Source organism: Falco biarmicus, chromosome 8 (genome assembly GCF_023638135.1).
Source record: "Falco biarmicus isolate bFalBia1 chromosome 8, bFalBia1.pri, whole genome shotgun sequence".
NCBI lineage: Eukaryota > Metazoa > Chordata > Aves > Falconiformes > Falconidae > Falco > Falco biarmicus.
Genome location: NC_079295.1, coordinates 26,463,385 through 26,488,939, shown reverse-complemented (window position 1 = coordinate 26,488,939; position 25,555 = coordinate 26,463,385). Strand labels below are relative to the sequence as shown.

General features: G+C 57.8%; 2 protein-coding genes across 5 annotated transcripts in view; one reads left to right on the top strand and one right to left on the bottom strand.

Moving 5' to 3' along the window:
* Nucleotides 1-25,555, bottom strand: part of NHEJ1 (non-homologous end joining factor 1) — a 44,541-nt gene that overhangs the window by 10,153 nt on the left and 8,833 nt on the right. The gene's annotated exons all lie outside the window — the stretch shown is intronic.
* On the top strand, nucleotides 6,615-25,333 carry LOC130154178 (uncharacterized). Its single transcript, XM_056350018.1, has 2 exons — nucleotides 6,615-6,778; nucleotides 20,990-25,333. Exon 2 carries the CDS (start codon nucleotides 23,757-23,759, stop codon nucleotides 24,690-24,692), a length of 936 nt encoding a protein of 311 aa, XP_056205993.1. The 5' UTR covers nucleotides 6,615-6,778; nucleotides 20,990-23,756; the 3' UTR covers nucleotides 24,693-25,333.

Here is a 25,555-nt window from a genome sequence, read left to right as displayed (position 1 = left end):
AGCCTGGGACATCTAGGATGTGGGACATCTCCATCCTGATGGTACCCAAATCTGTCCATGACAGTGCTGGCCTCACAGAGGTGACTGGGCCAGTGGAGAGGAGACAGGAGCCTCCAGAGTCAGTGCAAGGCTTGCAGGGCTGTTCCCTCTTCCCCGGGGAGCAGGGTTGGATGTTTGCTCCCACTGTCCCTATCCTAGCAAAGACAGGAGACTTAGTCTCTGGGACTGTCAATCAGGCACTTTTTACCAGAGCTAAAAATGCACTCACAGAAGAAAAACAAAATACAAACACAAAACAAAACAGAGAGGTGAAAAATTCCTTGACATTTCTCTCCTGGAGTCCCCAGGGCCGGCAGAGAGGCGAGAGCCCCCAGCGTTTGTCAAGCAAACACTTTCACACCCTTGGCCGTGCTCGGCACGCTGCCGCTGGAATGCCAAATATATATTTAAGCCCTGCTCATCAAAGGAGTCTGTTCGGAGTTGGTCTCGGGCAACGTGCATGTGGGTTTGGCCTGCAGAGAAAACCAGAGACGCTGAGAACATTTCTTGGGGATGGGAGACAGCTCGCGCGCGCACACACACGAGATAAATGACAACCTCCAAGGTCATGTGGCTGTAAGGTCGCGGGCTGGGCACGAGATACCTGCCTGCTGCGGCACTCACCCTTATCAGCTCCTGTCGCACCACAGGGTGGGGATGTTTAGGCTGGAGGGAGGCCAGCAGCCATTCTGCATTCCAGCGTGCTCTAAACTTTGTCAAAGCTAAATGAGCTCAGCCAACAAAGCCAGAGTCTGGGAAGACGAGCAGGAAGCGACACTCTGGGAGAGGACAAGCTTGCAGGCTCATGGAGGGCTGGTTGGGGCTGTGCACCCCGCGAGGAGGTGATGAGTATCCTCAGCTTGGGCACAGCACTGTGCAACAGCGAGGCGCAGATACAGTGCTCCTGCAAGTCCAGGGCTGGTGCTTGCTAGGGTGCCATGGCATCCCTGGCTGCTGCACAAATCCTGCTCTGCATACCCCCCGGCACTAGTTGCTCCAGGCAACCAGCACCAGCCCTCCCGCAGGGCACTACTGCTCATCTGCTGCCGAACCAGCCCCAGCCCCTTGCTTGGAGGTGCCGAGGGCAGGGGGGCTGCCGGCTGTCTGCCCCACAGCTCTTCCTCCCAGCTATGACTTTGCTGGAACAAGCTTTCTGCAGACAGCAAGGAGCACTTTGGGAGCAAGGCTGCAGGCAACAAAGGGGAGAGCCTTTCTGCAGGGACCACTCCTGCCCCTCAGGTCCCTTCCTCAGGAGCATCTGCTTGGTTTGCTGCAGATGGCCCGGCGACCTATGTCCATCTCATGGATTATCTCAGAGTCAGAGAGATACAGGAGTCTCTGCCTCCCTCCTCTTCTGCACGGAGTTTGCTCCCAGCCATGGGGATGCTGTGACATTTGAAAAGACCCAGTGCTGGCTGCAGCCAGGAGTAGAGATGCTCCTGCCCCACCTCTGAAGGCAGGTCTGGGAGCTGCCACACTTGGGCTGGAGGGCAGGGCAGAAGCTCCATCTCCAGAGATGATGGACTGGGCTTTCCCTCCTCTGTCATCGCTCCGTCCAAGAGCAAAGAGGTTTTAGCCTAAATCTTATACCTAATCCCAGCTGACAGAGCTGCAGGTCGGGGTCTAGCCAGGGGCTGGAGCCAGCCAGGGCAGGAGAGATCATTGCCACAACCAAACAGAGCACACCAGTGCTGTGAAATCAGGCATTACGCGCCTGTCACCTGCGGCAGGACCAGCCCGTCAGGCTGCCAGGGAGCCGCTCTGGTTACGGCAGGGGTAATCCCGGCACTGGTGGGGCCTGACCCTGCACAGCCGTGCCCCCCAAGATGGGTTCATCTCCAGGTGAGGGGAGGGATTGCTGGGCCCCGGGTTGGATTTCAGGCACCTGCTGCTAATAAAACACTCTGTCAGGGCACCTTCGCCTTCTCAGCCCTTGGAGAGAGGGATGGGGTCCCTGAGGTGCTGGGCAGGGGGTCACAGAGGGCTGGAGGAGCCAGGAGCCATGGCCCTGACCCTGGCCCATGCTGCGCCCTTCCACCGGGCGAGCAGACCTCCCCTTGCCGCTTCAGCCCCATCCATCTCTGTCCTGCCAGGTTCATCTGCTGCAGCTTGCGTCGCTCCCTGTTTTTGAGGGCAGGGACCCCAGCCTGTGCTGGCAGCATGATGCTCCAAGCCCCACCATCCTCCGTGGGCAATGAAGAGCAAAGACCTCCCCGGCTCCAGAGACTGCTGCTTCTTACAGCCCCCTGCCCACTCGTCACACCGCTCTTTCCATTCAGGTGTGCCTTGCTCCAAAGGGTTCACTCACCCTTGCCATCTCCAGACAGCAAAACCATGCCCTTTGGCTAAATACAGGGATTTTTAAAAGCCTCACCATTTTCATCACTGTTTTTCTAGGCATTTTCTTCCATGCAGCACTATCTGTCAGCAGCAGCACTGGAAAACAAGGTACCCAGAACACCTGCTTGCAGCTCCCCTCTGCTCATGCCAAATCTCATCTGTTTGCAGTCACTCTCTCCTGGACCACCATCCTCTTCAAGTCTAAAAACTGGTTTATCTTTAACCTTGTCCATAATAACATGCTCCAATATATTGTCTCCTATATGGTGCCAGGCTAGAAAATTCTCCTCCATAACTTCAGCCCCTGCCATCCCCACGGCCCTGCTCTTTGCCAGCCTTAAAGACATCAGAGGGCTTGGCAAGCCAGACTATGCTGACTCCTTGTGCCCCTGCCCTGCCTTGCTGGACCCCAGCCTTTGATGGGGCTGCTGGTTGGCTGGAGGGGGCAATTTCCAGAGCTGCTGGGGCACTGTGCAGGAGGACCTTCTTCCTCCCCAGCCAGGTCTTTCTGCAGCTTCAGGAGAATGAGGGAACTCTAGAACCACACCACCACCCCACCCCCCCTGCCGCCAGCTGCCATCGTCTCAGAACATGAGCCTGTCACCAGCAGACACAACAGTGATACTTGGGGAGCTGTTTCTTTGCTCCCCAACAACCCCAGCTCCTCCAGCAGCCCCAATACAGGGGGAGAAGGGTCCCCCCGAATCTCCTATGTTCACAGGAGCCAAGGCTGGGAGACAACCTCTCCAAACACATGGAAATTCAAAAGACAGCTCTCTAAGTAGACACCAGAGCCAAGGCGAGAACTGGGATGTTCCTCACCCTGCCTGGGCTGGCTCCTGGAGCTGGTACCCACAGCCCACTGCCTCCTACCAGGCTGCACATCTGCAGCCTCCACTCGTGCAGGAGAGCAGGAATCAATTACGGGGCTGGCAAAGGCAGGGCTGCTCTGGGGCTGGCAGGCGGCACCAGCTCCAGCGGCCACAGAGCACGTGGCATGGCACTGGAGGCAGCCCACTGACTGGCCCCGGCACAGATGTGCCACTGGCTCATGGGGAAGAAGCAGGGGAACCACTTGAAAGCCATGGTATGAAAGTGCTGGTAAACCAGGGCCACTCCTCTGCTCTTCTGGCTCCATGCATTATTTACCGTGCTCCGAGTGCCCACCCTGGGGGAGTTCAACCTCTGGGGTGCACACTTTTGCCAAGTCAGTCCTCCTGTCTGCCATGCAGCTCCCCGGACCCCCAGCAAGGTCTGAAAAAGGTCCTGGACTCACTTGATAGCTAAGGTGCTCTAAGGTGGGCTCTCCCAGCTGAGCCTAGGACCCAGCCAGCCACAGGGGCTCACAGCATAGCCACATCAGCCTGCACTGGAGGGATCAGCCTTGCATGCAGCACCCACAGACAACCAGCATGTGCAGCAGAAACATATGGACAAGCTCCACCAGACTGGTCTGGTGGCAAGGAGAGATCCAGCCAAGCCATGGTCACCCCTTGGAACCCCACTGTCAGTAACCCCAGGTGGCTGCAGCTGAGCTGGGGGGAGATGTCCCTGCTCTCTCCAGGGCTGGGTGGAAAGGCTGTGGGGAGGCTCCCCTCAAGCTTGTAGGCTGGTTTCCTTGTTGCATGGGAGGGTGTCAGGCCTTGGCCCCATGTCTCAGCACCCAGCACTTCCTGGGCATTTGCAAGGGCCTCCTGAGTCACTGCAGGCAGAGGACAATGGAGCTATGGAGCTTGCACTGGTGAAATGTGATTCTGCCAACACACACCTTGCAGGGGCTGCTGGAGTGCTGCAAGGAAGGCAGGCAGCAAAGAAGAATATTGTGAAGCAAAGAGTGCTTCAAAGAAAGCAGCAGCGTCATGCCCTCAGTGTCTCCTGAAGCACTGGCCCCACATCTTTGCTTCCTGCCAAGCAGCACGTGCAGGCACAGCTCTGCACCTAACCCCAGCTCTGTTGGCTGCAGCGTGGCAAGAGCAAGACATGGGGAGAGATGGTGGCACTCCCTGCGATGTAGCTGTGGGGTCACAGCCATCAGTGACTGCAGGACAGGGGACAAGGCAGACCCCTCCAACAGCCTCTGCAGCAAAGACACCCACCGCTGGCAGCCCCATGGGGCAGGACAACCATTGCAGTGGTGGCAGCAGCTGGGCGATGAGCCACGAGAACACCAGAGCACCAGGTCACACCGTGACAGCCAGGATGAGGACCCAGGCACTTGGAGGAGCAAATATGGCTGTAGCCCCATGCCTCCTCACCCCCCAAGCAGAGGTGCCAGGGCTCCCAGCATCTCCTGAGGGCTGCAGGGTGAGGATGCTGCTTCCTCAGTCCAGAACCCAGTGGTGACCCCTGGGGCGGGGGGGTAGGACCACGCTGACTGGGAGCAGGTGTCTGCTGCTGGTGCTCGCCCAGTCAGCGGCCAAGGAAGAGCTAAATTTATTCCACCAATATGTGGGCAGCAGGAGGGGACAGGGGGGATCCTCCAGCCCATCTGCCCCATGCATGGCTCATGTCCCACTGCCCTCCTCGGCACTGGTGTGGCCGACTCTGCCCTGACACCAGTGACGGGAACAGAGCCCTTCTGGACTGTCTCTTTGGCACCCGCATGTCCTGATGACTGGCCCCGAGCGGACCCAAGTGCTTCCTCCCCCGACCACAGAGAGGAAAGTTTCCAAATTAAAAACCTAAAACTGGCAACAAGGTGCCCATGGCAGGAACCTTTTAAACTGGCCATTAAAGTTTATAAGTTAGACGGGCACCAGGAGCGAGTGGCGGAGCTGCAGGAAAACAGCCGCCCCTCCTTGAGCAGCCTAACCACGGCTGTCCCCAAAGCCGCAGGGCTGACGTCACGGCATGACTTCACCTCCATCACCCACCGCCTGGCCGGCCCCAGCCCCGTGTTTACCCCTGCCCGTCCCGCCACTGTCCCTCGCAGCCCGCTTTACCCTTTGAGGTTGGTCGGCAGCCCCGGGGCCTGGCGAGGAAAAGAGCAAAGAGAAGGAAACCAAACTCAGCGCCCACAAGGCGGGCTGCAAAACACGGAGCCCCAGCAGCTGCGCTGCGGGGATGGTGGGCTCCGTCCCAGCCCTCCCGTCTCTCCCCGGGCTCGTCTCCCCCTTCCTGTCCCCAAGCTGCTGGGAAAACTCTGGCAGCCATGGCTGTGCCCACTGTTAGTCTCCCATTTCCCCGCAGATAACACATTCTGTGTGGTAGCAGGGCAGGCAGGGGGGAGGGTATCGGACCCAACCTGGTGTCCTGTCCTGCCCTGCCCTGGGATGCTGGGATGCACTGCAGGTACCTGAGAGGACCCAGCCTCCATCCCAAGGGGCGAGATGCTGTGGGGTAGGTGAGATGCACAGCCTGACCCTGATCCCAGCTGGGAACACATGTTGAGCCCCGGGGGTAAAGCACAGCACAGAGTTTCAGCTAGAAAAACTTTGGGAGCAGCAGAAACAAGGAGCCTCAGGTGCCTGGGCACAGATTAGGGCAGCACCGCTCCCCTCTCCACTGCCAGCGTGGGGGCAATTCAGCTCTAGACCTCTCAAAGAGAAGCCACCAGCCTCGGTGAGGTGTTGCAGGAGTGTGTGGGATGCAGGTTTGCTTTGCACAGCAGGGTGGGAGGGCAGACAGAGTGGGATAAAACACCATGGGTAGTGATGCTGGAAGAGCCCTGTAAGAAACAACCCAGCTGTTTTCAGAGTGGCTGTGCATGGGGGCCTGTGCTGAGCACTCTGAACCCTGTGCAAAGCCAGCACTGTGCGCTGGAACTGGCCTGAACAATGTGCTCAGCTCAGAGACACACATTGCCAGAACAAGGGTGAGAGCCACAAAGCCACATGGGTTCAGGAGCGGCAAGGCCGGGGGCTGTGCGGCCGCAGAGCTGCCTGCAGCAAGCCCAGGGCACCAGTCAGAACAGGCTGGGAAAGCCACCATCCCTATCGGCTGCTGTTTGGAGCCTCACGGGGCACATTTTGCCCGCTGTCACCTCCTGGAGAGGTCTGTGGGTTGCATTTATAGACTTGGCCATAGACCCTGGTCCTTGTCCTCTGGGTTGCACAGTGCCGTCCCTGCATCCGGAGCATCACTGGGAGCAGGGAGCTGCACCAACCCCCTCTGTGCCCCAGTGAGTTGGTGCATGTACGCAAGCTGCTCGCACGCCTCCCCACAAGCATTGATCCATGGGAAAGCGTGCACACATGCACACACACACACAAAAACACGGCAGCCTCTGCAAACAACTGCTTGTTAAGTTAAAATTAAACTCTGCACAAATATTGACCTTTGGAGGGGACACAAACTCTGCCGATATATTTACCAGCTTTATAAATGGGCCTGACCACAGTGCCCTATACGCTGAGATGGAGGAGATGAGGACTGTGGAGGCGCTCAAACATCAAACGAGGTGCATCTTCCCCCTTCCCTGAATGGGGATCTCCCCAGAAAATGTCACTGTGCTTCCCAGCTGCACCCCACCCTCCCCAGAGTCCCCACTCGAGCCTGAAGGAGGATGGATGGTGGGCACGAGGATGAGCTGGATCTACTTTTCACCCCAGATCATGGTTTCTCGGGGGAGCAGCCAGCAGCTCATGGACAGCCCTGGAGCACCCCAGGGAAGCTCTTGTCCCCTCTGGGCTTGTGAAGTTGGTCCAGCAGAGCAGTCCTGAAGCTGCCCCTCCTCTTCCAACCCTTCCATACTTCACTGACCAAAGCCTTAATGTCTGGCACCCCCTGCCAAACCCCAGCTGCCCAGCATCTGGGCAGGCTGCTCTGCCCATGAGTCCATGCTCCCTCCACAGAGTGCCCAGCACATCCTGGGGGCTCCCATCTCTTGAGGGGGACCCAGAGCTCAGGGCTCGGTCCTCTATCTGGGAAGGCTTTGGGAGCTACAGAAATGCCAGCAGCCTGGAGCCAAGGGGACAAAAAGCACTTGGCAACTGAAATGATGCAAAGAGAAGGCACAGCACTGCTCTGTGGTGGAAAGTCACCCCTTGCAAACCCACCAGATTTCTCAGGAGGGGTCAGCGTTCCCAGCTGAGCATACTGGGGGATGCAGTGGGACTGGAAAAATACTTAGGGCAAGGTGTTTCCCCAAGGATGGCTAAATCAGCTCGGCTGTCATGGGAGAAGAGGCAAGCTCTTCTCACAGCCTACACCTAGGGTAAAGCACAGGAGGCAAGTTGGAATAAAGGGTGGCTTTTGTAGGCAGAAGATACAAATGGGGTAGCATAGGAGGCAAGAGCATTTCCTAATTATATTAAACTCTTCAGGGCAGTTGGAAAGACTTTTGAGCGCAACAAGTTGCTGTTGAACAGCTGGGCAATGAAGGAGGCATGAAATCAGTGCTGATAAATGCAGCACAAAGGACATGGGGAGCAACCCCAGCTAGGCAGCGCACAGCACAGGGGAGACATCCAGACATGCAAGGGGAACACACCAGTCCAGGGCTCGCAAGAGAGAAGAGGACCCCGCACACCTTGAGGAGACCAGGATGAGGCCAGCGTGCGTGGGCTGCCACTGCCCCTCAGTCCTTGGCCAAAGGGGATGACAGGGCAGTGGGCACAGGGTCCCACTGAGCATGGATCAGCAGGCAGCAATGCTCAGCATGTGAGAGGGATGATGGAGGGTGGATTTAGAAGATGGCATGATGGTAGCTGAGCATGCAAACCTAAGGCTATGCATAGCCAGGAGAGGGATGCAAACAGGGTGTGCATGCAGCAGGCACAACTCCTGCACCAAAAACAATGTGTGCGCTGGCTGGGCAGTGGGAGGAAGGCTTGTACCCGCATCAGCCTGGCCCTAAGGATGCAGGGAGGAGAGCACGACACATACAGCAGGGGATGCCCAAGTTCCAGCTCTCGGAAATACTGAATAGAGTCTTATTCAGGCTAATGTAAAACACTGTTAAAACACACAAAAATCCTTTGAGTAATGGGCGAGCGGGAAAGAGGCATCTATAATTAACAGTAACTGTTCGAGACGGTCGCTGCCCAGAGACGTGTACTGTGCAAAACCACTTGAAAAGGCCTCGTCTGCAAGGCGAAGCCTGGGGTTTTTCAAGAAGCCCGTCATGTAACGATCCTGGCCCTTCCAAAATAATTTTGCCATATTAAAAAAACGCAAAACCTCAGCTTAATCGCCCTGCAGCACTGGGACTGGAGAGCTCTGAGAAGAGGGGAAGGGAAGCACAACCGGCTTCCAATTAGAGCCTCGTTAGAAAGGAAAGCTGGGGAGCTATTAAGAGAGCCATCCAGCAGTGAGCTGAGTGAGCTGCCTGGAGACCCACTGCAGGAGGGGTGTCCCCACCAGTCTTGCTCCTTCTGCACCCTTGGTGGGGTGCTCTGGGACCCCAAGGGTGGCATGGTCCCCACTGTGAGCACTTGGCCTGAGCAGATGGAGAAGAGGTTGCTGTAGTTGCATGCCTAAAAGTCCCCTGGGAAGTTCTGGCCCTACACAGGGCAGGGTTTGGGGATGCTCATGGAGCTGTGCAGGAGACACCAGGGAGGGGAGAAAGGAGAATTGGTTAGAAGGATGCTACAGCGGGAGAGGGGAAGTGAAACAGGAGTCTGTGGGCTTCACTGCTTCCTCCCACCCTTGGAGGCACAGAGCTGGGGCCAGAGACAGCCCCAGCATGCCTGGCCCTATGATACCAGAATGAGGTCCCGGCTCTGCCAAGCCCCTGGGTTGCAGCTGTGGGGGGAGAGGATAGTCCCGCTATGAGCACATCCATCCTCCTGCCCTGCACACACACCTTGCCACTTTCCCTGGCACCCTGGGTCTCCATCCCCTCCCACACAGAGCAGTGCCTCCCAGTGCCCGTTGTGCCTGCAGCTGAAGCACGGATCATGCAGTGGCTACAGCCAGTCATTGAGGTGACAGACCCTGGACAGATTAGTGAGAGTGCCAGAGCATCATTGCCCATCGCACTGGTTCATCCACTCCTGGCCTTTTGCTTCATCAGCTCTGGCTTTAATTGTTGTGCCTACCAGCCCTGCCTGCCCAGGCCAGGGCACCAGGCACCCACTTGCTTGCCTGCAGCCTGGCTTTGGGGCCAGGCGGGCAGGAGGCACACACGCTGCCTGGAGCAGTCTCCCCTTCACATCCCACAGCCTGGGACCCATCCAACATAAAGTTAATTTCTAACCATGGGTAACCACCAGTGCCCGAGCTGGGATGATTTATCCCCTATCTGCCTGGGTCAGATTTATGAGCTACACATCCCCTAGGCTGTGATAAAGGCCATGTCTGTGCTCCTCCACCACCACCCCTTCCCATAGCCCCTCCGTGTAGACTCACTGCCCCCCGCCCCCCCTCCCCATTTACAAGCCTTCCCCCAGCACGGAAACCTGACAGCCCACAGAAGAACAGTAAACAGCACAGAAAATAGCACATGCTGGAGGCCAAGGAGAGACATGCCGGCTGGGGAAGCCACAAATGGTTCCTGCTTTCAGGACCTGTTCAAGAAAACAGAGTGGGATGTACCCTAGGCTCCCACCAGCCTTCAAAATGGGAGAGGGGAGCTGCTATTAATAGCTGAGCCAGGGCACTGCTCACATGCAGGGCTGGGTTGAATGATGCCACAGCCGTGCTAGGGATGGCCGAGCAGCAAGGAACAGTCCCTGTGGCATTGGCCACAGGCATCACTGGATGGCAGTGAGCATTTGCTCTACAAATGGGAATTCACATGCAGCGTGGAAAATTCCTTAGCCCACCAGTCCAGTGAGAGGCCAGGGAACTGGGTACCCAAAGTGGCACCAGTGCTGCTATGTTTGACCCTGGCAAGCAGCACTTTGCAGGGGGTGCTGAGGGAGGGCTCATCCCTGCACCCATTTGCCCTTATCCACCCTCCCCTACAGTTGGTGCTGGGCAGCCCAGTGCCTGGGCGCGATGTTATGGGGATGCCCCAGATTTGCACTGCAGGCTGCTCCAGGGTCTGATCATGGTGGTGACAAAGGCATGTGTCACCTAGCTTCTTTTTAAACAAGGTCTGATGGTTCTCCGCTTGTACCAGGAACACAATCAGCCCCTGAGCAGTGCTGGGTATTACTGCAGTGCTGGCAGCCTCCACAGCATGCCAAAATGTGTGGAGAGCCATATGTACATGGCTCCATTTTCTGCCTCTCTGCCAGCCAGAGGCTGCTTTGCCAGAGCTCAGATGATCTGCATGCATGGTGCTAGCCAAGCTGCTCCAGAGCCTTGTGCAGCAGTGTCACTGCCCCAACAGCCAGGATGGCATCACCCTTTGCACCACCACCATCTCCGCAGCCAGCTGGATGCACAGACCAACAAGAGAGCAAACAGGCTGGATCCTGGCAACCTGGCCATACAGGTTGTGGTCCTGAGCTGCCCCGAGCAGTCCAGCCCAAAGCAGCCCCCTGCCAGTGGCAGCCAGCTGGGGAGGGAGCAAAGGGCAGCAGTGACAGGGGGTTTGCAGGATGAAGCTAAAGGAGCAGAATTGATAAGGCTGGGGGCAGCATCTCGGCTCCCGGGGCAGGCACTGCCAGCTCCCCACCGTCCCCCAGCCCTCTGCAGCAATGATAGCGGCAGTGCCGGCAAGGGAGAGAAGAGAGCCTTGTTCTGGGGCCAAGACTAAGGCGATTCAGTGCTCTGCTCCCCTGAGGTTTCTCGGGTGAAACCTGGCTCTGTAATGGCTGTGTCTGTAAAACGTATGGAAATGCCCATAAAACCTGTATCAAATGCTATATGGATATATATGGATATATGGAGAGAACTATGAAATTAGGAGCACGCGGGGAATTGGGGCAGGACGGCTCCCTCCGAGCCGTAAAAACACACAAGTGAAAGGCAGGGGAGGCAGCAGCGCCGGGAGCTGTGCAGACAGGCCGGCACGGCCAGGAGCCAGGGGAAGGGCACCCCGGGTCCGCACTGCGTGGCCCTGCAGAGACTTGTGCCCATGGAAAGCCTGTGGGACAGAGAGACCTCTCCATGGGCCTGCATGGGACAGGCCCCTTCACAGGGCTGGGGAAGCCCCACCAGGGTCCCTCAGCAGCCCGAACCCTTGCTGCGGGCAGGGCCAGGGGAGCCTGGCTACAGCAAGACCTCAGTGATACCCCTGAACTGGAAGCAGCTTGAAGGGGGAGATGCACAAAGGTCTTTGCTGTGGATGACAGCAGCCCACTGTGGTATCAATGTCTAGATCCACTGGGGGCCTAAGGCAGGACAGGGAAGAGTGCAGGGGCAGTGGGAAAATAACCACTGATCCCAGTTGGAAAAAAAACAGGCAGCACTGGCTGAGCACAGCAGAGCAGATGGTAGCAGCCTCAGAGATGCAGCAATCTGTATGTCCCTTCAGGGATGCCATCAGCATCCTCTCATGTATACCTGCCATGAGCCAGTCAAGCCCCTATGATCCTATATAGCAGACACACATTTTCCTACAATCCCCTCACTTTGAGAGCTGAGCTTTTTGAAAACTCTCTAATATCAACAGGAAAATCATAAACAAATAAGCAGACAGAGGGCCCTTGCCAAGGAGTAAGCATTAAATGATGAGAGAGGTGAGCCATGACAGTTTGCTGTCACCACTGATGCTGCTCCCTGCACTGCATGAGGCAGCACCCAGTTGGCTCCAGTCCTTCTTGCTTTGCCCTAGCAGGGACTGGGGAGCTGGGCCCCTATACCTAGCCCTCTGCCACTCCCAATGAAACCTTTCACTCCTTGTAGCCTTCCTAAAGCAGAAAAAAGGCCCAGAACCCTCAAATCTGTTGCCTAACCCCACTCCCTGCCTTGATCCATTTGCCCTGACAGCAATGAGCATGGAGAGACCTGTGCAGCAGGATCCAGCTCCAGGCATGTCCCTGCTCCTAACCCACACGGGGCTGATGCTGGGGATGGGGGAAAGCTCCTTGGCTGCTCCACTCAGCATCCCTGCTGCATGACAGCCACTGCATGGCTCCCTGCTGTGCCGCTAACCCAGGTGAAAGTGCAATGCTGGTACCAGCCCCACTGCCCAGAAGCATCTCTGTCACAGAGGCTGCAGCCAGGGCGATGCAGAAATGCAGTGCGAGAGCTGCAGACAGATGCAGTGCTGGGGTAGCAGGGTTACAAAGTCAGAATGCAGAAATGCAGGGCCAAGGCTGCAGTGACACAGTGTCCGGGACGAATTATTGTGGCGCTGATGTTGCAGATGCAATGCTGGGGCTGCACGGTTCCAAAGCCGGGATGCAGGAACGCAATGCCAGGGCTGCGGTGATCGCCGTGCCCGGGACGCCGAGGCGCGGTGCCGGCGGCTGCGGGCAGTGCGGCGGCCGCTGACCGGGGGACAGGGCGCCACCTGCCGCGCCCCTGTCACACGCCGGCGCACGGAGTGTCCCCAGACCCTCCAGCACGGAGCCAGCCGCCGTGCCCAGCCAGGAGGGCGCGGGGTCCCAGCTACGGGCAGGGAACGTGCTGCCCGCTCTGCTCACCCCTCTGCCCTTCCACCTGCCGGCGTGACAGCCCGGAGGGGTCCCAGCCCCGCGCAGGATGGGTGCGGGACAAGGCTTGGTGCTTGCGGGGTGCAAGGGCAGCCCGCAGCACTGCATGGTGGGGGGGATGACAGCACTGAGATGTCCTGGGGACTGCAGGCACAGCTTAGACAGCCTCGGCTGACGCGCATTTTGCAGCAGTGTGACGGTGATGAGGATACAAATGCTTCCAGGCTGTCTCCTTTGGGCCCCAAGCCCCTAGCGCCGGGGCTGAGGGGAGTTTGGCTTGTCCTGCAGAATAAATCCAGGAAGCAGGGCAGTTAGGTGGCCATGCAGGGGGACATCAGCAGCAAAACAGTCAGAGAGGGGGAGAGGTATGGAGGGGATGGGATGGAGCATTACAGGGTATGGATGTACCTGAGACCCTCCTGGCTCTCTGCTCCACATCACCAGGTTCAGAGACTGCCCAAGGGCTACCAGAGACACTGGGCAGCTTTTGGGGGTTTAGGAGGTGTCCTACCAAGGCAGGGGTGCCAGGCAGGACAGGGCTGCAGGGGCTGGAGACCATGCCAGACTGCAGCTGGGAGCAGGGACAACAGAGAGTCACTGTTCCCAGGTGCTACCCGTGGGTCTGCTCAGCTCTGAGCTCAACTGGGCAGCCACGAAATGGGGCAGCACCCAGGGAGAGCAGGTCCCCAAATCCCCACAGCTCATCCTGCACCAGCAACCAGGGCCCTCACTCAGCCCTGCCCAGCGGTGAGTTGGCACCTCTGGCTCTGCATGGTACCACCTCCCCAGGCACCACACCACCAAGCAGGTGAAAAACATGCAGGGGCTTCGAAGTCGAGGGATGAGACATGAATATGGATGAGGCCAAGTGGGCTCATGAATACTAATGTTTGTTGTAGCTTTCAGGAACATCAACACGGCACAAAGATCTAATATTACTCTTGGCCATGCAAATGGAGCGATATCCTCACATCAACTCTGCCAGGACCATGCCAGGCATGCCCCAACTGGCAGGGCCAGGGTGGCATGTCAGTTCCCCAGCCCATGTCCTCAGGCTCTGTACTCCAGCTCCTGGCAGCCTGGGGGAGTGGGATGGGAGCCCTGCTCTCTCTGCAACCCTGAGGTCCCGAAACGCAGGGAGCAGGAGCCAGGCAGGCAGGGAGCTGACTGCTTTGTGACTGTGGCACCTGTGCTGTGCCAGGCACGTGTGGCTGCAGCACCCCAGAAGCCAGCCAAGGGATGTTGCCTGACAAGCAGGGATGTCCATGGGGCTGGCACACCCCATGGCTGGGGAAAATTGCACTGACTGGCTCCAGTTCCTCTGGGCAAGGGTCAGCCCACGCTGGCAGGGTCTACATGGACCAGCAATGCTTTAAAAAGTATCATTGATGAGGGTTAAGAGCCAGAGGGAGGATTCCCTAGGGAGGTGGCGGTGCCTGAGCATGCATTCAGCCATGCTACCAGCAGGCTCCAGGGGAAGGGAGGGCAAGCAGGGTCATGAGAGGCATGAGGATGTCAGGTGGGATGTGACCACACTTGGGCAGGACAGGACCTGGGGAGCAGCTGCCCTGGGGTTTCCCAAGGACCAGAGAGCTCCTGGGCTGGGACCTGAAGAGCAGCCATGCTGAGGGCCATGGGGATCTAGGGATGCTCCGCCAGACCCATCCATCCTCCCTCTGCCCTGATATTCATCTGCATCTCCACCCAGCAGCCAGAGCACCCAGGACCACAGGGGACAGCCAAGCGCTGCTGCCAGCAGGGACATGATCAGGAAGGATTTTAGGGGTGTAAGCCTTTTGGCTTGGCAGAGCATCCCCACCACATTGCCCCAGCTCCAGGCTGGAGGGTGCTGTGGGCCACCTGATGCCCCTGGCGAGGCTGGCAACCCTGGACCAGCGTGGCAGCCGCGGGCACCGCAGCAGGCTCCCGCGCTCGGCCGGTGCAGTGCGAGGTCACACCCAGGCCCATGAACCCGGGCAGGCACAGGGGAGACCTTCTAGTCGCACAATTACTATATTATGTAGCGCTAATAAAAAAAAAAAAGGGGGGGGGGAAGGCTTGAAGTTTTCTTAGTGCCACATAGTAAAGTATTTATAGAAAGCCAGGCGTGAATGGGCCGCTCACAGGCCACACTCCTCCTCGGCGTCAGGATCTCCAGGAATTATTCTGTGCAGTCACATTGTTGTATTCACCCAGAGATTGAGTTTAATTACAGACATGCGGGTGAACAGGCTGTCAGTGTTCCAGCCTTGCCGGGGAAAGGGCAACTGAGCTCCCTTTAATGAATGTATTTTAAAAAGACCCAAGGTTGAAATAGAGAGGGGGAGGAGGGGGGCTGGCAGAGGTAGCGCTGGGGATGGCGGGGATGGGGAGAAGGGGCCACTGAGGGATGTGGGGTACCGGCAGAGCTGTGGGAGCTCTCTGGGTGGGGGAACAGGGCTGGGATGCTGGGGAGAGGATGGGGATGATAGGCACAGGGTGTGTGGGGCACACAGATCAAGAGGCGCATGGCCCAGATGTGGCCAGAGCTGCTCACAGGATTCAAGGCCCCGAGCATCCACTCTGCGTGGGATGGCAGATCCCTTCGGAGACCTGGAGGAGCTTCCCAAAGAAAATGGGGGGAGTGGGGAGGGCTCCCAACTTATTACAGAGCAGGGTATAAACAGAACAAATAAATATAGAGCTGCTTTATTACAAGGCTGGCCAGCTCTGGTGGCTGGCTGATTACAGGGCAGGCTGCTCCAGCACTACGCAAGCCCAGACCTCAATAAAGGCCAGATTGGAGCTGCCTTTTGCTCATTGACAACTTCAGCGCACTCCCGCCGTGCCGCTCAGCTCCAGCACGCCGCTGGCTGCCCCCGCACCCCAGCACGGGGTGAAGGGGAAAATAAAAGCTTAAACAAATAGTGAGTAAGCAAGGAGCAGGGGCAGGCAGGATCAGCAGCCTTGCAGACAGGCACTAAAAATACAGTTTATTTTCCTAAGGAGCCAGCAACTTCCAAAACTGGAGATTTAAAAAAAAAAAAAAAAAAAAAAAAAGAATAAAATGCCATAAGAATTATAGATCCATGGCGGGGGTGGGGGAAAGACCCAAGAACAAGGAAAGAAAAACACAGTGATGAGTAAGACACATGCATGACGTACATAAATACACTGAGACGGAAATGCATAAGCCTCCTGCACACAGAGCCACACGCAGGCACACGCAGAGGCACACGTGTGGGGCCGGCTCCCAGCAGGGATGGAGCCAGCCCCCGCTCTCACCTCTTCTCTCGCCGGGGCAGCGGGCATTACCCTCCATACACACACACACATCTTTCCAGGGCTCAAAGGACACTTTGTCTCGTAGTCCCCGGCGCTCTCTACACCTGGGCTCACAAGCCACCACCAGTGAGGTGGTGGTCACTGTCCCTGAGGGCTCCCATGACCACCTCGGTGCTGAATCCCTGGCACAAGCTACGGACCCCATGGTGGGGCAGAGGGTCGAGGCACAGACCCAGCCAGGCCAGGAGCCTCCTGGCCAGCAGCCAAGGCAGCCCCATGCCCGGGCAACTGGCCAGCGCGCCAGACCCCAGCATGCCCGCAGGAGATGAGGGAGGGATGAAGACCAGCACGTCTGTGGGCTGCGGGTCGGGAGGCTTTAAAGGAGTTGATTTAGTATTGTCTCACCTGCCCTGAAATGGGCACTTGAGCAAGGGATGGAGGTTGCCTCGGGTCATCATAGTGCTGAACAGAGCCCTTATAGCACAGGGCAGGAGAAAGGAGCTGCTTTGGAATGAGCCAGCTCCCCTGGGCACAGCTGGGTGGGACTGCGTGGTCCCACATGTCCCCCACGCACAGCTCTGCCAGGGAGATGCTCCCCCTCAAACACCTCCCACAGTGATGGATGAACATCACCCTGACCACCAGCTTCACTAAAGTCCCTACAGCACCTCAGCACCACTGCATGCTCCCCAGGGCAAGAACTGGGAGAACGGGCAGAGCTGGAAGGGAAAGCAGGCAGCTCCAGTGCTGCGCAGCCTTCCTCAGTGGTTTGCAAGGTTCCCTTCCCTGAAGGCATCACTGTGTGCCCCAAGGGACCCTGGCCTCCAGCCCTGCACACTGCCCACCCTACTCCACAGCACAGCCTGGTCATGGTGCTCTCGGGGAAGTCACAAGGGGCAAAGCAAGATACAGCAGAGCCCCAAATCTTCTTCCGTGCACCGCACAAGATGGCAACACCCAGACCACACCAAGGCACATGCCACCTCTGCGTTTCTTCTGCCCTCGCCATCCACCATCACCTGCATGGGCAGGTCCTGCACCAGGCACACAGTGCACAGCACACAGTGAGCCCAGGGCTGGCCAGGGCCACCGCGGCAGCCCCCACTGCTGTCTTCCCCCCTAACCCAGGGAGCGGAAAACGGATCTCTGCAAAGGGCAGCTCATGCGGAAGCTGTTCGCATCCCGTAGTGCGGGCTCAACGGGTGAGGAACAGGGCAGCTCCTGGGTCGCCGGGTTATCGGATGATAACAACCCAGCACAGCCTGAGCACGCGACTTCCAGCAATGCAAGGCTGCTTCCTTTGTTTTGGGAAAACAAGAGGGGAACAAGACTTTTTCTGGCACGTTCTTGCCCGGCCTGAAGCTGCCCCCCACTTGCACTGGCTTGGAGAGGAGCCGTTCCCTCTGTCTTGCTCCCGGCAGAAGGAGGGGGCACAGGCCAGCCCTCGCCCTTTTTGCCTTTCCCACCTCTGCGAGGAGCAGGGCTGGAGCCAGTGACCTGCCAAGCAGGTCCAGATGGTCATTCCTTGCATCTAATGGGGGTCCCAGCTGCCTCCCCAGTTTGGCTGTGCCATGGGCTTGCAGACTCACCAGAGACCCCTTGGTCCTGCCTGCACAAGCCCATCTCCCAGGGCTTAGCATCTGTGACAGGGCGATGCTAAGGCTCAGGGAGGCCAAGACACCCACGCTTTGGGCTGTGAGGACCCTACCACAGTAGAGTTAGCCCAATGCCTCCCCCTTTCCCAAATGCAGGGCTGAGCCCTGCATCAAGGCAGGGGAGCGGCACAGGGCAGCACAGGGCTCGGGCAGCCATTCCCACCTTCCCCTTGGCCCCACGGACTTGCTCCATCCCTGCAGTGGTACCCCCTGCTCCCTGGAGAGCTGTGGGTTTGATGGGGGTGTGGAAGCCCCCCCCACCCCTTCCCCAGCGGAGGAGGAAACATAATAAGAAAAATAAAATTTATAAGCAAGGCAGTAATTACAGTGTGGCTACAAAAGGCTGCCTCCTCAGGGCCATCATTATGTGGCTAAATTTAACGCCCTGCGTGGCTGCTGGGGGGTGGGGGGGAAGCCGCGTCCTGGGGCTCTGAGCATCCACACAGACGCCGGCTCTTGCTACCTTCCCTCCGTGCCGGCCAGGGCAGCACAGCTGAACGGCAGCCAAGAAAGCCATAAAGCAGGTCAGAATTTTTTTAATAGTCTATTTACCAAGATGCTGTTTTTACTGCCGAGGTTTCTCTCGTTTTATCTCTGGCTTTCCCCCCCCTCCCCTCGCTCTCTCTTTTCCTGACTCCTGAACAGGCTGGACTGTATTTTCTGTTTTATGTTCCTCTCTCTCACTTGCTCTAAATACTATTTTCAGAACTCTAATTTTATACGGTATGTCCCTTTTTTTTCTTTCTCTCTCTCTTTTTTGGTAAATATTTGCCATGACTAAGCCAGGACACATCCCGTTTAAAAGGCTCCCATCCCACAAAACATCAGCCCTTTAATGACATGAATCTCATTAGCTCTCCCCATGAAAAGAGGTATAGAAAGGAGCATCACTCAGCCCCTCTGAGTTCCTGTATCTGCACAGACATATATTTAGCCGTGTGTACCGTACAGTCACAGGAGGGGACAGTCTGGGCACACGCACACCACCTCATTCAGCCAGAGGGACCCAGAGCTGGGGCCCCTGGGACCAGTGGGTTTTGGGATATCCGTCTGTCTGGGATGGGGTTGGGAAGGGCTCTGGGCCCAGCGGAGCCAGAGCTAGTCCCCAGAAGCTGGTGGCTGGGCACAGAGGAGCCTCAGAGCCCCTCCAAGCTGGGATTTGGGATTCTCTGAAGGACTTTCTCCAGTGGTGGGGGGTGGTTGTGTAGAGCCCATCTGTGCAAGGAGCAGAGCTCAGGCACTGCCCTCTCCAGGTCCTCAGCCCCACCAGCCAGGTTTGGCACAAGGCAGCAGATGTTGGCTGCACACTTGAAGCTTGACCCCAAAGGACCAGCACAAGGTCCCAGGAAAGGTACTGAGTCCAACAGCCCCAAGAGGTTTCCTTACTGAGGTGAGGGTCTGTCTGCACCCACCTACAGATACCCAACACCAGAGCTGGCAGAGAACATCTGCAGCCCAGGTGCAAGCACAGCATCCCTGGGGAGCAAGCAGAGCTCCCAAGAGCTCAGGCTCTTCCAGCCTTCCTCCCAGCAGAGGAGGAGGCTCTGTCTCCATCCATAACAGCATCTTCTGTTGGCAAATGTGTCCATCCACAGTCCCATGGTGGGCATGGTAATTTCTTCTTTGGTGTGGGCTTTCCTTCCTAAGCTTGGTCATCCCTTCTTTGACTTCACCATCCCTTCCTTGGCACAGTCATCCCTCCCTCAGGATGGTCACTCTTTCCTTTTGGTTCAACAGCTGTCTGGTACCAGAGGGTGAAACCCCAGGAGATACCACAGGGTTTCCCATGGCTGAGACCTCACTCACAGAACCTGAAGGACACAGCAGAGAGGTCCATGGAGAAGAATTTGCTCTCTCTTTCCCAGATTCTCTCTCCATTTTCTGTCTCATTTCTAGACCTACCAGGTTACGGTGCTATTCCTCAGCCCCACTACACCCCTACCATGCTGGCGTTAGGTGAGCACATTACCATGACCTCCTCCTCCATAGCTGTCCCCACCAAGCCAGGTGTGAAAGCTGTGCAAACCTACTGCAGAGCCCATAGCATGGGGCATGGCTGTGCTCACTGCATTCACATGGATGCTCCTCCACATTTAGGGGAGACAGCAAGAGAAATAAACCCAAGAAGGGCTGCAGATAGGCAGTGCCGTGCAGAAAGCAGCGCTGCTGCAGACATTGCACTGACTGCGCAGCACAAGCTCTCCAACCCATAAATAAACCTGGGGGGATTTCACTTCCCTGCTGTTTTCTTTAAATTGCTTTAAAGATTTGGTTTCGGCAGCCGAGGAGACCTAGCATTAAGCAATACCACCAGCTCAGGCAGCAGATGCTCACAGTCAAAAGATTAACACGCCCATGCTGGCTACATGCACGCTTTCTGGTGTGGGACCCTCTCCCCCAAAACGGGGCCACATTTCCAAGCATTTCCACAACCTGGAAAGCAAGACACAAATGGAAGGGGAGACTCACACCTCCCCAGATGCATGGCTCCCAGAGCCAGGGCTTTCAGCAGCTGTGCCGGGAGCTGCAGCCCGTGTGCCGGGCAGGGCTCCACGCGCGCATGCACCGCTGAGCCAGGCTCCCCCCTGGCCCCCAGCAGCTAACATTAATTCATTAACAGTCCCATTAACACCCAGCTGTGGTTTCCCCCCAAACTCAGGCAGGGACCCGCTCCCCTGTGACAGCTGCTGACAGGCCAAGTTTCCACCTTCAGCCCTTCTGGAGTTCTGTATAAAAATAAGCGGGGCTTTTTTTCAAAAGGAAAACTGTATTTCCCCTATCCACACGCCCGCGCACATGTGCAGGACTCACAGCAGGAATTTGCTCCAATTTCCCCCACCCACAAACACATCACCTTTGGCCAGAGACCAAATGTGGGCATTTTCAGCCCAAAATATCAGGTTTTTCAGCACCCAGAAGACAAGAAGCTGACACGACCCTGAACTGGGCTAAATAGGGCAACCACTCCCTGGCCAAGGTGTGCTGGGAGACCCAGTGGTGCTCCTGCTGGGGCCTCATCCAGCACCCCCAGCAAGGCAGCTGTCAGAACCTCCCAAGGATTTGCCCTCCTGCCATGGCCAACCATCCTGATTGGGATCTGGTACCCAATTTCTGTTTTCTCCTTTTCATCGTCTTTCACAGATAGCCATGAGCACCAGATGCTCCAGCATCCCAAGGAGATGCCCAGCCCAGTATCTACTTGGGACGTGTTACCCAACATCTATCTTCTCATTTTCCACATCATCATCTTTTTCTCAACAGCCGTGAGCACCAGTTGATGTTCAGGAGGCTACCCCTGATTCTCCAGAAGCCCTGGACTACCCTGTGCCCCAGAGGGGCTGATATCCTTGCCCTACTGCATCTGGCTGCACACCAAGCTCTGCAGCCTGTGTCAGCAGCACAGGAGCTGGCTCTCTGGGGCTCTCACCGGGAAACTGGCAACCAGGGAGCAGAGACCTCCATGAATTGCAGCCTCTGAAGGATCAGAGCACTTCTTGGGGATGGCTGGGCATGCTACCTTGGGTACATCATGAACAGGGTGGCTTCAGGTCCCTGGAGAGGACAAAGCAAGGGCCACCTATCTCCCAAGGTGCCTGGCTGCTAGCAGAGTGCCCTGCATCCCTTTGATCTGGAGGTGTTTGCCTTGCCAAGAGCCCTCTAACTACTCCTTCCTTTAAATAGCAAAGCTCACAAATGCCCCATACGGTTCCATGTCTATATGTTGTCTATATATTTGTGTACACACACGCACACAACATACAGAGATTTATTCGTGTTTTCAGAGCGGTTCATGATACATTCCAGGACGAAATTCCAGCCAGCACTGGAGCCAAGAACATCAGTGGCCCTGGCGTTCACTGCCCCCTCTGCCTGCGCACACACTAAATACGGAAAGGGAGAGGTATAAATAGAGAGAGAAATACATGAATGGCTCTGTTTCCTTACGCAGATACATAGGACTTGAAGGTCTGAGCAGAGTGGGAGCAGGCAGCCTCAGGAATCTGATGGCTGTGCCTCCTGGGGTGCAGAGCAACCCCTCCCCAGGCTGCTGCTGCCTACCCAGATGTGCCCAGCTGTTTGGTACCACCTCTGCATGGGCTGTCATGACTGGCAGAGGCTACGGGGGCATTAGTCCAAGGGACAGGGAAGAAGAAGCTCTCAGAAACACTGAAAAAAGCTGCCTGTGGATGTCACAGGAGAAGGGGCACAGCTGGGGGTATGGGGGGAGCTGTGGAGGGCTCAGAATACGCAGGGACACAGTGAATAAACCTGGCAGCCTGTTTCAGCAGGAGTGCAGGGAGCAGGGGACAGCAGCACCAGCCGTGCAGGCAGCACTGCTCCCCTGCCCTACCTGTGGCCAGCAGAGCCGGCAGGGATGGCAATGCCCCAGTCCAGCCCCCATCAGCTGGGGGCAGAGAAGCCACCACATCCCTTGCTGACACAGAGCAGTGCCTTTAGAGCCCCATCAAAGTCCCCCTTGTTCTCCTCCCCAAAAGGTCCTTTGCTTTTAGGAGCCACTGCCACATCCTGAGCTGAAGGACCAGGACAGGCAGCTGCAGGGCACAGCAGCGTGGGGCAGACTGTGTCCTGCACCTTTCCCCCACCAGCCATCCCTGCATCCCCCCTTTGCCCTCTAACCTAAACACAGCCCCAGCAAGCTCAGCCCAGCGGGGCTGGGACCCCAGGTGCCTGCACTCTCCCCACTGCCCACCGCGTGCTCCTCAGGGCTGGGCAGCTGCCTGCGGCCACGGGGCCAATAATGTCCAAATGTGGAGCAGGGCCGGGAGTGGTGGCGGGGGGATTGCTGCTCTGCTTTCCGGAGGGGGAAGGGGCTCTCCCCCTTCAATGCTCCTGTTTGAGCTGAGGCCTGGCACTGGCTCAAACCACTGCTTGCTGACACGAGATCAATCATCCCCTGAGCTGAGCTGCTCCTCGGCAGCACCGCACAGCCGGTGCCCATGCATGGGCTGGGGCCTCTCCCAAAGGAGCTGGGTCTGGCCCCTTCTGCCAGACAGCCCGTGACGCCTCTCTGCCTGCTTGCAGCAGCACCTGGCACAGCATGGCATGGTGTGGTGTGGCATGGCACAACATGGTACAGCATGGCATGGCACAGCTTTACATGGCATGGCACAGCACGATATGATATGGTATGGCACAGCATGACACAGCATGGAGAAGATGAGGAAGACCCTGACTGCAAAGGATGGTTCTCTGATTGTGCCAGACCATGTGCTACTGCAGAGCTAATGGCTATGTGGTGCCCCAGGGAGGATGGCTGTGACGACGCGTGTCTATCCCTCCATCCCCAAACAAGCCAACAGGTGATGCTGGGCTGAAGTGAGGCTGGGATCAAGCAGGCAGATGCCCGTACCTGGCTCAGGTGCCATCTGCTCTCTGCAGTGGCAGTGCCAGAACTGTGGCCAGGCACAGCACAGTCACCAGGGGGTGGGCTGTGAACAACCCTACAGCCCCAGCAGGAGCATCCCTGGAGGACTCCTGAGACAGCAGCCACTGCTGCCGCAGTGCACTCCCATCCCCAGTGGATGCAAGGGCTGGAGCAATCACGGCCAGCCCAGCTGCAGGGGGCTCACGCCTTGCCCACAGTCTGGGCACTATTTTGGGCAGGCTGCTGCCCTGAGGTGCCCATGCCAAGTTTGGTTTTAGCAGCGTGCAGCTCCACTGACTCATTGCTTGTGCAAGTGGCCTGTGGCTACCAGCAGCAGCCCAGAAAGTGTGCTTTGGCCAGGCCCCCCTCACCTGATCATGCCTCAGCAATAAATAAATGACACCACAGCGCTACCTGCCACGTGCCTCCAGGGCAAACGCTACAGGGGGGGCAGTGTCCATGCAGTGATTGACCCCCCCACCCAGTGATGAGTGCCTGTTCTCCTTCCCAAAAGCCCCACTGTGGGCACGAAGCACTGGCCCCTGGCCCCTCAGCCGTCAGACACGGCACTCTGCCCCTTGTGCCCGTTGGTGCCAGCACACACGCTCCTGCTGTTGTGCACACACTCGTGCTCTCACATACATGCTTACACTGAGCACGAGTGACCCTCTGCTCCTCCTGAGTGCAGCAGCACGCAGGTCCTTGTGTACACGTGTGCATGGTGGCGTGTGCCTCACTCCCACCAGCACAGCCGCAGCCCACTGCATTTCTAGCATGGGACCTAGACCCAGGGCAGCAATGAGATGGGGCGACCAAGGCTTGCTCAGGAATGAAGCAAGGACTCCACAAGCGGACCCAATCCAGTACAGGACGCAGGCACCCATGCATCTCACTGGACGAGCACAACACAGATGTGGGCGCACACAAGAGCTTGCTCCACTCATCCGAGCATCCCCAAAAGTCAGCCCCGTGCTGCCGAGCCAGCCTGCGTGGGGCCTTGCAACTTTTGCACTGCTCAGCCCTGCTAGCAACAGCGCCACAGCCACTGGCTCCTTCCCCAGCCCCACACTGAGAGACCCCAGCCTGGCTGAGCACCTGCAGCATCTTTTCCCCCAGGCCATGCACCCTGCGTGTGAGCAGCCCATGTCGCAACCACGCGCCAGCCCTGCTCTGGCCCAGTTGCAGCTGCAAAGCCGCAGCTACCTTGTGCTAATTAAAAACATCCCTCATTGGAAGGAGCCAAAAGGCCGCTTCCTCCCTGCCGCACCAGGCTGGCGCGGGTTTGAGGGATGCCATCCCCACCCTGCAAAACATGCAGCCCACTGCTGCCTTCGCCCTTGGCCAGGCTGCAGCAGAGCCGCTCCCTGGGGCTTATTTTTAGTGCCTGTTAAAAAGGAGAGGCAGAGCACTGGAGGCAGGCAGCGTGCGGGCAGGTGCCCAGCTGGACCCTGCAATGGCAATGGCCAGTGGCTCTGGCGGGTGCCCTGGCCGCCCTCCACCTGCCCCGCTGGCCCACGTCCCCTCGTGGGAGGGGGACAGGCGCCTGGCCCCTGTCCCAGCCCCGGTGGGGAACAATAAGAGGGACAGTGACCCCCGGGCGCCCTGACGTCAGCCGGCACTGCTGCCGGCACCGCCGCCAGCCCTGGCCCTGGGGCTCCCACTCGCCCTCGGCCGGGGCCGTGCTGGAAGCCGCCTGTTTGTTTATCTTCCTCTCCGGCGTTGCTTGTTTTGATGGCACATCCTCCTCCTCCTCGCCGGGCCCTGGGGTCGAGCCATGAACCCGCCGCGTCCTGTTTGCCGAGGTCCCGCGCTCGGCTTGCAGAGGTGCGCAGCAGCCACCCCCGTGCACACCGGCCGCAACAGATAAAAATATGCAAGGCAGAGCATCCTGAGGCGCAGGGGCTATATTTGCACTGATAGTATCAGCGTGTTTGCCTCTGGCGTACCTGCTCCTGCTCTCCCCGGGCCAGGGGACACGGCGCTAAATGGACACGCTGTCCCCCTCCCAGAGCCAGACCGTGGGCTCTGGCACCAGCTGTGTCACAAAACACTGACCTCAGCCAGGCTGGGGCAAGCCCTTAAAACCCATGGGTAGGCACCCCATGCTGCCTCGTGGGGTCACCTCTGCAACCCAAAGGGACACCTGAGGACAAAATACCCCCGACCTGCTGGGTCCTAGGCTGCTGGAAAGGCTGTCGGGGCAGCCCCAAGGCACTGAGCCCTCTCCAGCCGCCTGCTCCTTCAGCTCACGGTGTGAGCCCCTGGGCTTGCCAATAAAAGCTGCTGGCTTTGCCTCGCCTCACGCACAGCCACCGCTCTCCCTCCAGCTCTGCCCAAGCCCAGGCAGCTGCTCAGCAGTGAACCCTTGCCAAAACCTGTGTGTGTGAAAGCGTCGTTTCCTAAATGTATAAATATTCCCAGGGCTTTGCTGGAAAACTCCC

What these genes read in the sequence shown, in the direction of transcription:
- LOC130154178 (XM_056350018.1), top strand. Translation starts at nt 23,757, where the DNA reads ATGCTTACACTGAGCACGAGTGACCCTCTGCTCCTCCTGAGTGCAGCA.